The sequence below is a fragment of the Paramormyrops kingsleyae genome, chromosome 1, assembly GCF_048594095.1.
Source record: "Paramormyrops kingsleyae isolate MSU_618 chromosome 1, PKINGS_0.4, whole genome shotgun sequence".
Lineage (NCBI taxonomy): Eukaryota > Metazoa > Chordata > Actinopteri > Osteoglossiformes > Mormyridae > Paramormyrops > Paramormyrops kingsleyae.
In genome coordinates, this window is record NC_132797.1 from 20,839,273 (window position 1) to 20,851,503 (window position 12,231).

At 42.1% G+C, this 12,231-nt stretch overlaps 1 protein-coding gene across 1 annotated transcript in view; it reads left to right on the forward strand.

The window, feature by feature from the left end:
• Positions 1-5,521: 5,521 nt before the first annotated feature.
• The window catches only part of dnah5l (dynein, axonemal, heavy chain 5 like), a 111,209-nt gene continuing 104,499 nt past the window's right edge, over positions 5,522-12,231 (forward strand). Inside the window, exons 1-13 of the mRNA XM_072711707.1 lie at positions 5,522-5,627; positions 5,919-6,135; positions 6,762-6,865; positions 7,720-7,908; positions 8,213-8,287; positions 8,467-8,553; positions 9,054-9,125; positions 9,218-9,319; positions 10,297-10,483; positions 10,562-10,727; positions 11,305-11,398; positions 11,488-11,586; positions 11,957-12,138. Of these exons, the coding sequence (XP_072567808.1) occupies positions 5,919-6,135; positions 6,762-6,865; positions 7,720-7,908; positions 8,213-8,287; positions 8,467-8,553; positions 9,054-9,125; positions 9,218-9,319; positions 10,297-10,483; positions 10,562-10,727; positions 11,305-11,398; positions 11,488-11,586; positions 11,957-12,138 (1,574 nt within the window). The 5' untranslated portion in view covers positions 5,522-5,627. The remainder of the gene's footprint in view (positions 5,628-5,918; positions 6,136-6,761; positions 6,866-7,719; positions 7,909-8,212; positions 8,288-8,466; positions 8,554-9,053; positions 9,126-9,217; positions 9,320-10,296; positions 10,484-10,561; positions 10,728-11,304; positions 11,399-11,487; positions 11,587-11,956; positions 12,139-12,231) is intronic.

Below are 12,231 nucleotides of genomic sequence, written 5' to 3' on the forward strand. Positions count from 1 at the left end.
TAAATGCTGAGGCTACCGTGTTTAACGAAATGTAACTTTCAGTTGCTTGACATAATCCTTGGTTCTTTGATAACAGAGTCAGGTGTTTCACTTTGGGAATTGTTTTGGGCATGACCTGCTACGGAAGCTCCAGTAACAGCACGTCTGTCTGTGACGGACAGGTCGGCCTAAGACCAGACTATGGCCCTGTCCTTAATACTGAGGTCGACTTTCTTGACGGCTCATTCTAGAAGGTTTTCTTCCCTTGCCTGCACAAGGAGGGAAATGAAATACCTCACTCTGTCAATTATGCGCCTCTGGCCTAGATAGGGGGGCACGTGCCATTCAAAGCCTTGCCCATCATAGGTGCACCCCACCCCGACTGGGATGAATCTGTTGTCTACATCACTCTCGAGGACACAGCCCCTAAAGGGGTGCATGATGTATGAGCTGTTGAAGTACTCCACTGGTGAAGTGTCCTCACAGCAAAGTTACCTTCACCGGCTGCCAAAGATGACAATGAAAGCAAAGATGTAATTGCACCACCCAGCACTCAAAGTCCCTCATCATGAGGAGACATATGCACCATGGAAATCACTTTTGGTAACTGAAAGCGAGCAAGAGATTGCAGAAAAAGACACTATTCTCCTCTCTCATAATGTTACCTGATACAAGAGGGAACTACAAGAAGGTCAGATAGCACTTTTCCATACTGATCTTGATGGTGGGGGAAGTCCATATCATCTAGAGATGGACTAATCCACACGTTTTCAGTTCTGATTCAATTCCAATACGCAACTGCTGATAACAATACAGATTCAGATACAAGAGCTCATTTTCTTTAATATTTTAATATAATAAATGTATAATATAAATATGTATACTTTTGAATATTAATATATTGAAAAACTACTAAATACAAATGAAAAAAAACGAATGCCAAAAAAATAAATAAAAATTAATTTGGCTACTTGAAACCTACATAATGCACTGTTCCACCTCGTTTGTGCATCTTGTTTTAAGCGTTTTTGAGGCATTTGTAGTTCAATTTGAATATCTTCCATGACAGTGGAAGATATTCACTGGCAACGCGTCACTTACACTTCACTGCGAAAGCAGTAATATGCTTTTTTCATGTTACTCACGTTGTCTTGCACAATTCTGTGTGATTTGTTTAGTGGGATTTTCCACTAAACGTTGCATCCACCTCTTAAAACTTGCAATTGCAAATCGCTGTACTGCAAGTTGTTGTTGATCTCGAAGTATTTTACCTTTTTGTCTCCCTGTAACCTGATGTTCTTAAGCTCCTCCAACTGCAAAGGGTAAAGTGCCCAAGTTTCGAGAAAATGAGATCTCCCCATTTTCAAGTGCATCTCGATGACCTTGAATTAGCCTAAGCACCTTCGATCACTCTTGCTGCAATGCAAACTTCGTTTCATTCAACCGTTACTTCCCGTTTCAGGGATTATGTTTATTTTGAGGAATGACATTGGGGGAGGGAAAGTGGCTCCCTTACCCAAAGTTACGGCCGATCCGCAAAACTGTTCCGATGACTTAGACAGTAATTACCCCACTGTGTCCCCCACCTGTGTCCTTATCTGAGCTCAAGCCTGTAAGTTTGCAGGCATCGATCTGTCTGACACATTCTTGAGGGATCTCATGTCACCCGCTTCTTTCCCGTTCCCTGCGGAAGCGCTCCAGGCCCTCTCGGGCAGAGATGCCTGGCCGTGGGCCCTTCTGCCGGGGGGGCGGCAGGGTGGCGTCGGTTGCCTGGTTCTCCTGCCTTCGCCTTGGGCCTGGGGGGGGGGGGTGCTGTCGCCTCCCCAGCACATCCAATGACAATTCAGTTCACACCTACACTTGCACATACATACAAGAATTGTTGAGCGATCGATATGTTATACGGTATATTATAGATTTAGGAATTGAAATATACATGTATAAGGGTACGATCACGTGTGTGTATGCTACAGTACATATATATAATACCGATTTGTCACATTATTAATTATTATTATTATCACTGATGTTGTTATAATTCTTGTTGTTTGATGTCCTTAAGTAATGAGTGTTATGTTTCTTATGGTTGTTTGTATTCTGTATTCCCCAATACTTAACTTTTTCCATCCCACCGACATTATTAGTGCTATTATTTCTGTATACCTTTTTTTTTTTTTCTCTCTCTCCCCATGGTGATTGATGTCTGTTATTGTTACGCTTGTTGTTTCTGTATCCCCCCCCCTGTTTTTCTTTTATTTTTTTCCTTTTCCCACGGGACGGGTGAGTTCGAAGCGGCCACACTCTTTGCTCTTGAATGTAATGTAAAAAAAAAGAGATGCTCACTTACCCCTCGCTACTCAGTCAGATATTAAGTCCCTGGTGGATAGATTTCCATCCCTATTCGCAGACACCTCTTCCAGAACCCCATTCCAGGAGATTATTTCCCTATCAACCAGTACCCCTATCATGCTAGCCCGTACAAATGAGCTTTGTTGAAAAAAGAAACAGGTCTTGCTTTTCTCAGTTGCAGTCCCTGGAGCTCTTATTGCTTGCTCGCTCTAAAGCCTGAGGTTCTGTACGGACTATAGGAAGGTAAATGCGGTAACCAAACCTGATGGTTTTCCCCTTCCAGAATGGAGGATTGTGTGGACCGTATTGGGTCAACCCATTCCATAACCAAATCTCCTAAAAGGATATTGACAATCAGAGATATCTCCGTTTGCTACACCTGATACCTTCTACAGTATACGGTCATGCCTTTCAGCTTACATAACGCTCCTGCCACCTTCCAGTGTTCAATGAATCAAGTGTTACGATATTTGAAAAATTACGAAACATACCTTGACAACATAGTCATATATTTGGAATCTTGGGGGCAGCACGTTTTGTCCTTTTTAGGCAGTTACAGAATGCTTTGCTAGTGCTCATCCACAGAAAATTTGAATAGTCAGCTACCTGGGAAACTGGTGGATCATGGGATGGTCAGACCACTGGACACCAAAGAGATTCCTCGGGATGGCAGGCTATTACCAATGTTTCCGTAGGAACTTTTCTGACATTGTTTCACCCCTTACCCATCTACTCTGTAAGAACACCCCTTTTGTTTGGTCCCTCACTTGTCAATCTGCCTTTGATCCCATCAATTCTTTACTCCGTAGCTCGCCTACGTTGGCCACACCAGATTTTACTAAGCCTTTTAAATTAGAAGTGGATGCCTGTGGTTTGGCTGCGGGCGCCATCTTCCTACAGGAGGATGACCACGGCCCATTAGTTTTTTTTTTCCAGAAAGTTTGTGAAACATCAGCTAGATTATAGCATCACTTAAAAAGAGGCCCTCACACTTCTGCTTCCCTTACAGCACTTCAGAGTTTCCGTGGGAGATACTGTAGCACTCACCCTGTAGTTATCTATGCTGACCACAGCCCTCTCATTTTTCTTAATCGAATGTGTAATACCAACCAGTGTCTTATACGCTAGGCACTTATTGTACTAACGTTCGACTTGCAAATTGTGCGTAAAAAGGAGCCAGTAACGTTGTGGCGGATGCTCTCTCACGGACCTAGTATGTGCTTTAGCAGGTTTTTTTTTCTGAGTGATTGTGTGCGTGATTGTGAACATCCGTGTGGTTCACACTTGTGTGATGGGGTGTTGCGTGCCATAAGTTTCCCAGGGCTGTACTCGTGTTTTTGCTTCAGCTCCGCCTACAGTCCACTGCTCGTCATCCGACTCCTCAGCCTGCCCTTCGCTCTGCCTCCGGAATCCCTTCCAAGCCATTCCTCACTTCCGGGTGCCAGAGTTGAAAAGGTGCCGTTCAGCCATCCCCACAGCTTTGCTCATTGATTCTGCTGTTTTGTGCTTTTCTGACCTGTATATTGTTTAAGTATTGACTTTGGATTGTTTTCTGGTTTTTGATTCTCACTTCGCCCTTTTTGTACCTTTGCAGTGTTCGATTTGCTCCTTGGCTTTCGATCTCCCTGTTTGATTTTTCTTTGGTTTACGTCTTTGCTCAACCCCCTCAGACACTGTCACTTCGGCTTGTGTGTATGTTCTGCGTGTGTGATGGTATTGGTGTGTAGGAAGTGATTGCTATTTTGTTTTGTGAGTGTGTGTTTCATTCTGTTTATTTGGTTAGTGTCACAACGTGGACCGGGGAAGCAGGAGCGGGGAGATGGAGAATCAGGGAATACGGGGTTTATTGGGAATCAATCCCACATAAGACACTGGAGACATGCAACGTCAATGACCGGACTGGGAAAAACATACCTAACACAGACTTAAATACATAGGACCAATTAACAGCAACAAGAAACAGCTGGTAAACACGGGGATTCCACACTGGGTAGATGAGGGGGCGTGGCACACGGGAGGATCGGACGAGCGGGGCATGACAGTTAGGGAATCAGGTGGGGTGTTTGTCTTTCAGTTTCCTTTTCTTTTGCACTTAGGTAAAATTAGGTGTGGGTCGCTTGGTAGTTGGGGATTTTTGGTTGTTATTTTGGCCATGGTCACTCTCAAAGTCTTTTGCACTAGGTTGCTTGTCCAGTGTTAATATTGTGTGTGAATAAAATATAAAAATACAAAAAGAGAATCCCTTTGCCCACTGGTGTTCCATTGTTCCCCTTATGCTGTTTGTCCCTTTATCCAATTCCCCTTTCCCTTTAATACTGTTACACTCCAAAACTAGTCTGGAGGTCATAACAGTGTGCGCATGAAGGCAGAAGTTACTGCGCTCACACCCAGAGTGGCAGGAACACTAAGTGGTAGCGTTAGCGCTCAGTTTGTATGCCACAAAAGAACACATCCAAAATGTGACCTGGGGCCTGTTTATTAGCTACTGTCACTCACAGTCTCCTCTCTGGATTTTTTTCTGGTATAAATACACAGTGGATGCATGTTTGTTGATCCACTAGTGACGCTTGAGTGTGCTTAGCGCCAAATATTTACTGTACTGTCAAATATCAAGTTTTGTGACTTCATTTTTAATTATAATAAATAATAGAAAAAGTCAACATTCCAACAAAATACCATAATGCAGGCTTATGTTCTGATAATGTCAGTTGTTTTGTCATTTTTACTGAATTCATTCTTTGATGAAGAAATTAAGTCTTTTGCTAGGAAGCAGTACAATATAATTGAAACTGAGTGACATTTGAATATTTCAAATTTTGTCTTCACAAAATTAGCATTAGGATTAGGAGCTGCCTTGTAAACTCCTACAGTCCTACTCATGTGTGCATTGTTTGTAAGGTACAAATAAATGTACATATAAGTCAATTTTATGTATGTGCATATAAACAAAACCATATTAATCTTACCCCTCTTGGGAATATTTTTGCTGTACCTTTTTAGTTTGAAAGAGGGAAGCTTATTCGAATGAGAAGGTATTTGTACGCAGAAGAAGGTGGTCGAACATGATATCTCACACTTTCTTTTGTCACCAAGCAGCATGTTGGGTTTGTGTACAGAAACATAAGCTGAGCATTGTTCACAGGTTGGAAAATTGCTCTGGTACGGTCCCAAGCAGACCATGCAGTTTCCATGGCAGCACACAAACTTTGACAAAGTGTTAGAGAAGGCAGGACCAACTAGGCAACTACAGAAGCTGCTCTTAGTCGGAAGGCAGAAGCTCTGTTACGGAAAGATTTACGGTAATAATAATAATAATAATAATAAATCTAGAATAATTAGAAAAGGTTTATTTCTGTTGAAATGTGTTTAAATGACTGTCTTCCTTGGCACATTTTTGTGACCTATGCAGACTGTTTACTAAAAAAAAGCTTATCTTATGATTTTTACATTTTGGCTGAGTGAACTATATCCTGCACTATATTCTTGCGTTTGTTGTACATGGGTAAGTTACTGTGTATGACACGGTGTATTTGAATTACTTTATTAAAAAACCTAGACTGATAAGGTGTGGCATCTTTGTGCTGGTGCAGATGAGTGACCCTGAGAGACCTGACTCAGGAGAGGGGGGGCGTAGCAGCCCCCAGGAGGGGAGCCCTGATTCTGGGGGTCAGCCAGAGAAAAGCGGAGGAGACGAGGCAGAAAAGAAGAAGAGTGAAGCTGAGGGTGAGAAAAGGAAGGACAATAAAGACAATGAAGCGCTACATGCCGGTGAAGAGCTGGAGCTTCCGTTTATCAGCGTACACAATGGTATACTACTGCTATCTATGTCACATTAAAGCTTATTCACTATGCCCATATTCCAGGGGCGTATACCGGGGCTGGGCCACAAAGGCAATGGCCCCAACTGAAATCTGATTGGCCCCCAGAATGCCAGCCTCCCTGTCACTCACTGATATCATATCATTGGCTAATCAAAAGGTGGGCCCTTCAGTATGAATTATGGCCCCTCTTATGCCCCCACCTTAAAAAAACATTCTAGAATCATCCCTGCAATCTGCAGAATTCAAACGCAAGTTGTCATAATTAACATGCTTTTGGGTTTTGAAATTCTGGAGATTTGAAGATTTGAGTAAACAGTCCCATGTGGGCAGTGGTGGCTCAATGGTTAGAGAAGCCCACTCATAATCGAAAGGTTGCTGGTTCGAATCCCTGACCAGCAAGGCACCATTGAGGTACCCTGACCAAGGCACCGCCCCCAAGCACTGCTCCCCAGGTGCTGAATTAGCTGCCCCCTGCTATGTCACATATGGGTTAAATGCAGAGGACACATTTCATTGTGGTGTGTCAACAATGACCACTGATCACCTAATTCTGAATGTGAGCTGCTAGGAGTGTGATACTGACATAATGGCCATGCATTTTGTCCCAATCAGCTGAGTCCGGCGTCAGGGTACACAGACGCATAGGTGCCAACAAGCCAAAAGTCACCAGCCCTACAGCCCACTCCGCTGTATCGTCCCCCTCTGCCACCACGGCTGTGAGTACCTAAGGACACCAAAACTAAATGTCAACATATGAACCCATGGCAGCTCCCAGTATAGTTGGGTTTATATACGTATCAGAATAGCGACGTAGAACTGGGTGTAATCAGGTGTGTAGATAGAAGCTACTTTCGAGCTGGAAGCCAGAAATTCTGTGTGATTTTGTCGACTGGGTGGGGTGAGGGTGAGTCCCCCTCGATAGATATTGCGGCCCCTATTAAGTGCTGGACCCCCCTCCAATGCCCCTTGACAAAAGCAATGGCAGTTGAACATGAAGTCAACTCATGGAGACATAGGCAAGACTGATATTAAGTTAGGTTGCATTGCACATGCCCAATACAACCAATTATAATTCAAGCTATACTCATGGAGTTTTAACCCACATATGATCTTTTGTAAATAACTTCAAATAAAACAGGGTATAGGCAGAAATTATTGCTGTGATGGCAAAATGGAGAGAAAATATTAGTTATTTAATGTAAATTACAACAGCAAGGAAATGCAGTACAGTGTCCAACAGATTTGTCTACACAGTTTCAGTGTTCTGGGTTTGAAATTAGACTCAATTCTGGTAGATTTTGCATTTGCTGTGAAAGCTGTTCAGGTCAATTTAACTGGCTCCTCAATAAATGTTAAAATGTTTCAATTTACTATTTCATCCCATGCTCTTCAATTGTATCCGATTTCACAGAATTATGTTGGTTAATTAAATAATTTGGGGGCACCTATTAAATACAAGGCAAGAGTTCTCCAAGGAAACAAATAGTTTTAATCCGTGTTGCTAAGTCACTGCATTGGTTTACAAGACAACAGTCAGCAATGCGATTTTGTGATTTTGACAATATTACAGGCCTCAGGGAAACGCACGGCAGTGCTGTCGAATGAGGCCAGGAAGGAGATGGTGAAGCAGGCCAGGGCTGCCAGAGATGAGCGGCGCGCCCTGCTGGACGTGCGGCACAAGTACCTGATTTCCAAGCTGGCTGACGGTGCAGGCCTAGTGGAAGGGGAGGTGGAGGAGACACTCATCTCTGACGACAAGGTAGGTGCCATCTGTCCTGCAATTTTTGGTACATCTCAGTCGTACATTCACAAGCCTTTCACAGACTGCTTGATGTCATACATAAATGTATCTTACACATTTTTAGATATATTCTTTAAGTAGCTCATCTCTGATATTTTATACATTTTCTTGTAGTAATCTACTGTGTATATTTAATGTATGTCACCTTGTACAAGCACATTAACCTAGGGGAACGTCGTTTTGCTTTTTACACCTGTATGAAAGAAATGACAATAAAGAACCTTGAATGACAATCTTTTTAATTTCTTTTTTCATATCATAGTTCAGCTTAATAGAAGATTTTTTTGCAGCAAATGGATCAAAAAAGCTGATTTTCTTCTATCAAGATGTGAAATTGGTAATCCATCTTAAATATAAAATATGTATTTAACAAATTAGAATTAATCAGTGTTACATACAACTACAGGGGGCCTCACACGCCAATCACATGTTACATACATTACCAAGCACTGAATGGGTAGATATACTGTAGAATGATTGGCAGCACAAGTTGATTGTGCCCAATACCATCCTCAGAGACAGAACAACCACCTGTCTTGGTCCGACATGGCGAGTCCTTCCCAGTGTCAGAAGAAGCTTTTCATCACCACTGGATCAGCAGAGGTAATTTTAAAATTATTATTCAGGGAATGTCTCAGTTCATACATCTCTGAAGGTTTTGGGTTAATAGAAAATCCAAGAATTTAAATCATTTTTTAAGATTTTTTAATTTAATATAACAGTTATCATCTAAAGCAGGGATGCCAAACTACAGTCCTGGAGGGCCGGAGCCCTGTGTAGCTTAGCTCTTTCCCTGTTCCACCACAAATGATCCAGCTCAAGAGCTGATTTACTGGTACAGTAATTAGCACAAGGAGTTGAATCAGGTGTGTTAAATGAGGGCAAACCCAAAAATGTGCAGGGCTCTGGTTCTCCAGGACTGGAGTTGGGCACCTCTGATCTAAAATAAAGATATACAAGACAAAGTATGTTCTTTTTTTGTTTTTGTATTTATACATGGAAAATCACCGTCTTCCTATAGAGCACAAAAAGTGAAGGAAATATAAGTCTTCAGGGATGTTGAGAGTCAATTAATATTTGAATGTCTTCTCCTATTCTTGAAGGGTTTGGCTGGAACATGCTTGTTTTTTCTAAGAATCACAGACAAGGCCATAACAACCTCCAATGTGTCTCAGGTCAGTTTAATTTCAAGGACTGGAATTGGATGCATACAGACTCCTTTCAGAGGCAGAGTGCCAGCAGAGATTGTGCCTTTTATTCATTACAGGAGGTGAATTTTGGAATGCTCGATTGCTCCAGCGGAAACATTCTCCACAGTGTGGAAACGTTTCTCTCCTTAGTCATGCTGCCTGCACTGAAGTCTCAAGAGGTATCTGATATCAAGAAACTAAACTCTGTATATGGATTTTTCTAATATATACCCCCCCAAAAAAAACAAATAACAAAATAAGAACACGAAACATTGACAAAATCCAAAAACCCAAGTTCTTTTTTTTGTGTGTTGTAGTTTTAACATTCTAAAAAATATATTGCATTTAGTTTTTGTGTTTCCGAAATGCGTTACATTTGGCACTTGGTGAGGAGAGGACTGAACTTTTCTAACTGGAAGTAGCCTACTCTGGGTCACTGGCAGCAGTGTACACTGGGATAGTTCAGGGGTTTAGTTGGTTTTCAGGAGCAATTTTATTCATTTGTTGCTACCATAGAAATTAGTCATGACACATGAAAGACTGCTGTATAACTAATGATTGTGTGGTCACGTGGGTGAGTTTCATGCCCATACCATAGTCTAAATCCATTTTACCCATGGATAGACTGCAAATTAAAATCCCATGAAGCAGCTGGCAGGAAGTTTTCTCCCTCGTTTGATATGCTAACGAGCTTCAATGAACCCCTCCACACCTCGTGACTCACAGGTAGGGTCGTATTATACCCTTATATTCATCGAGAAGGCCGCCCATATAATTAAAGTTACTGTAATGATTATTTGTTCTGATCTCGATAAAAACTCAAGCCTACACAATCGGAATTTACAGACTTACGCTGCCCTCCATGAAGAAATTGTAATATCTGAAGGAAATGCAAAAACGTTAAGAAAAGGTGAAAAAACCTGTGCCCACAAAACAATTAAGCAAATACAATAAAATAAAAAAGGTTCTCCTCTTCCTAGACTAGGAATATATTGGTATAATTACAGCTTAAGTTTTGTTTTTGAAAATGCAGTATATATAATTTACACCGAAGGTAAAATGAAGCCATAATCACTCAGACTTTGTAAGTGAAGAGATGGCCACTTCTGAAGTGCAGTTCTTAAGAAATATTAAGACATATTGTGTTATTCCATAGAACTGGGGCACTGTGAAGGAGGGGCTGAGGAATGCTCAGGTGCAGGACTTCCTTGCGTCGCTGGACAGATTTGTGTCTAGTCTTTTGTCGGCAAGGCGGAACTTGGAGGGAAAGTTTCAGCTACATACCACGGGAAATCAGTACAACCTGGAAAACCTGCACGAGCCTTCAGATTACACTGCGGCAGGTACGAGACCACCGTCTGCATCACCAGTCCCAACTAGCTAGAGCTTCCACACTGTAACTGGGCCTGTCTGTCTCCCAGCCAGTAACACAGAGCTGGTGGAGATGCTGGAAGGAGTTCTCCTGACCTGGGCCCAGCAGATCGAGCAGGTGCTGACGCAAAGCGAGCAGATGAGGAAGGAGGCCGACGACATCGGACCCTCGGCCGAGCTGGAGCACTGGAAGAGCCGGACAGCCACTTTCAACAGGTACTCAGGGTCTGCAGGGATTTACCCCAGTGAGGAAGACGAGGCTCTTTCACTGATGGTAGAAGTCAAAATATCTGTCTGCCATTCACATAAATACAAACTTATTATTGCGTAATGTGGTGTCTGTCAAACAGAGGTGCATACGGGGGTGGGGGCCATCGGGGTTCCCTTCCCTGTCACTCACTGATTCAAAATTAAATTCTATTTATTTTTATATAGCGCCTTACACAACAGGGTCGTCTCAAGGTGCTTTACATGGATGTGTTGTGAAACAAAAACTCCCAAGTAAGGAGAATACACCTAACATTACTGTAATTGATTTATAAAAAAAAATTGGCTGATAATAAGGTTGGCCTCTCCATATGAATCATGGCCCTCGTCTGCCCCCATCTTAGAAAATCCATCCTATAAAATATCCTGGAACATAAACTAATTGCTCCATAACTCTGACCCTCATAAAGACCCTCAAAGCAAGATGGATGCATTTCTTAAATTGTATTGTAATATTTTAAATATGTACTCTGGCATATGCAAAATGCAGTTTATAAACGGAGCATTTCTGGATTAATTTTGTCAGCATCCTAGATGAGATTAAAAGCCCCCCTGTGAAGAAGGTCGTGGGGGTGTTGCAGGTGGCCAAGTCCAAGACGCTGAGGAGGTGGAAACAACTGGTGTGTTTCAAATCAGACCTTTCAAAAACAGCTTACAAATGCCAGGTATGGGCTGGGTGCATTTCTAATGAAAATGATATTGGTCAAAGGACGGGAACATCACGGATGCTGCTAATGAGGCTAAAGACAACGTCAAATACCTGTACACACTGGAGAAGTTCTTCGGGCCGCTTGGAAAATGCACTCCGGTAAGCGATTATGAATCACGCGAAGAACAATATTCTTGCCCACCTCTATCATAAGCAACAATGAAATATGCCCTCAATAAGCATAAGTAATAAGTATATTTTTTTAATTAACTTTTATATTTATAAATGTTTATATGAAGTGATTCATGTTTCTCATGCATGTGTGTTAAATATTTTATCAAAAGCCCACATTCTGAATAGTAGTTTTGAAATATTTGCAATAAATATTACTTTATCCTTTAATAGGAAAGATTTAATGCAAGAGTGCTACTTGCATTACACTTTCCACTCTGTTTAGATTTTGCTTCTTGTCAGTTTCAGCTGCCGGTGAGTAAACACAAGCATAACAGGGAAGTTTTTCTTCTTTTAGATGAACTTGCTAGAGCACATCCCCAAACTGATGAACTGCATCTGCTTGATCCACAACGTGTCGCAGTACTACAACACATCAGAACGCATGACGTCCCTCTTCATTAAGATCACCAACCAGATGATCAGCACCTGCAAAGCGCACCTCTGCCAGGGTGTGTCCAAAGTGTGGGAGCACAGCAGGTACACCGTCCACACCCTAGGTCACCTGGCTGATATCAGATGTACGCTCAGTGCTTTGTGTTTATGTCCTATGTGGATTATCATGAACTTCAG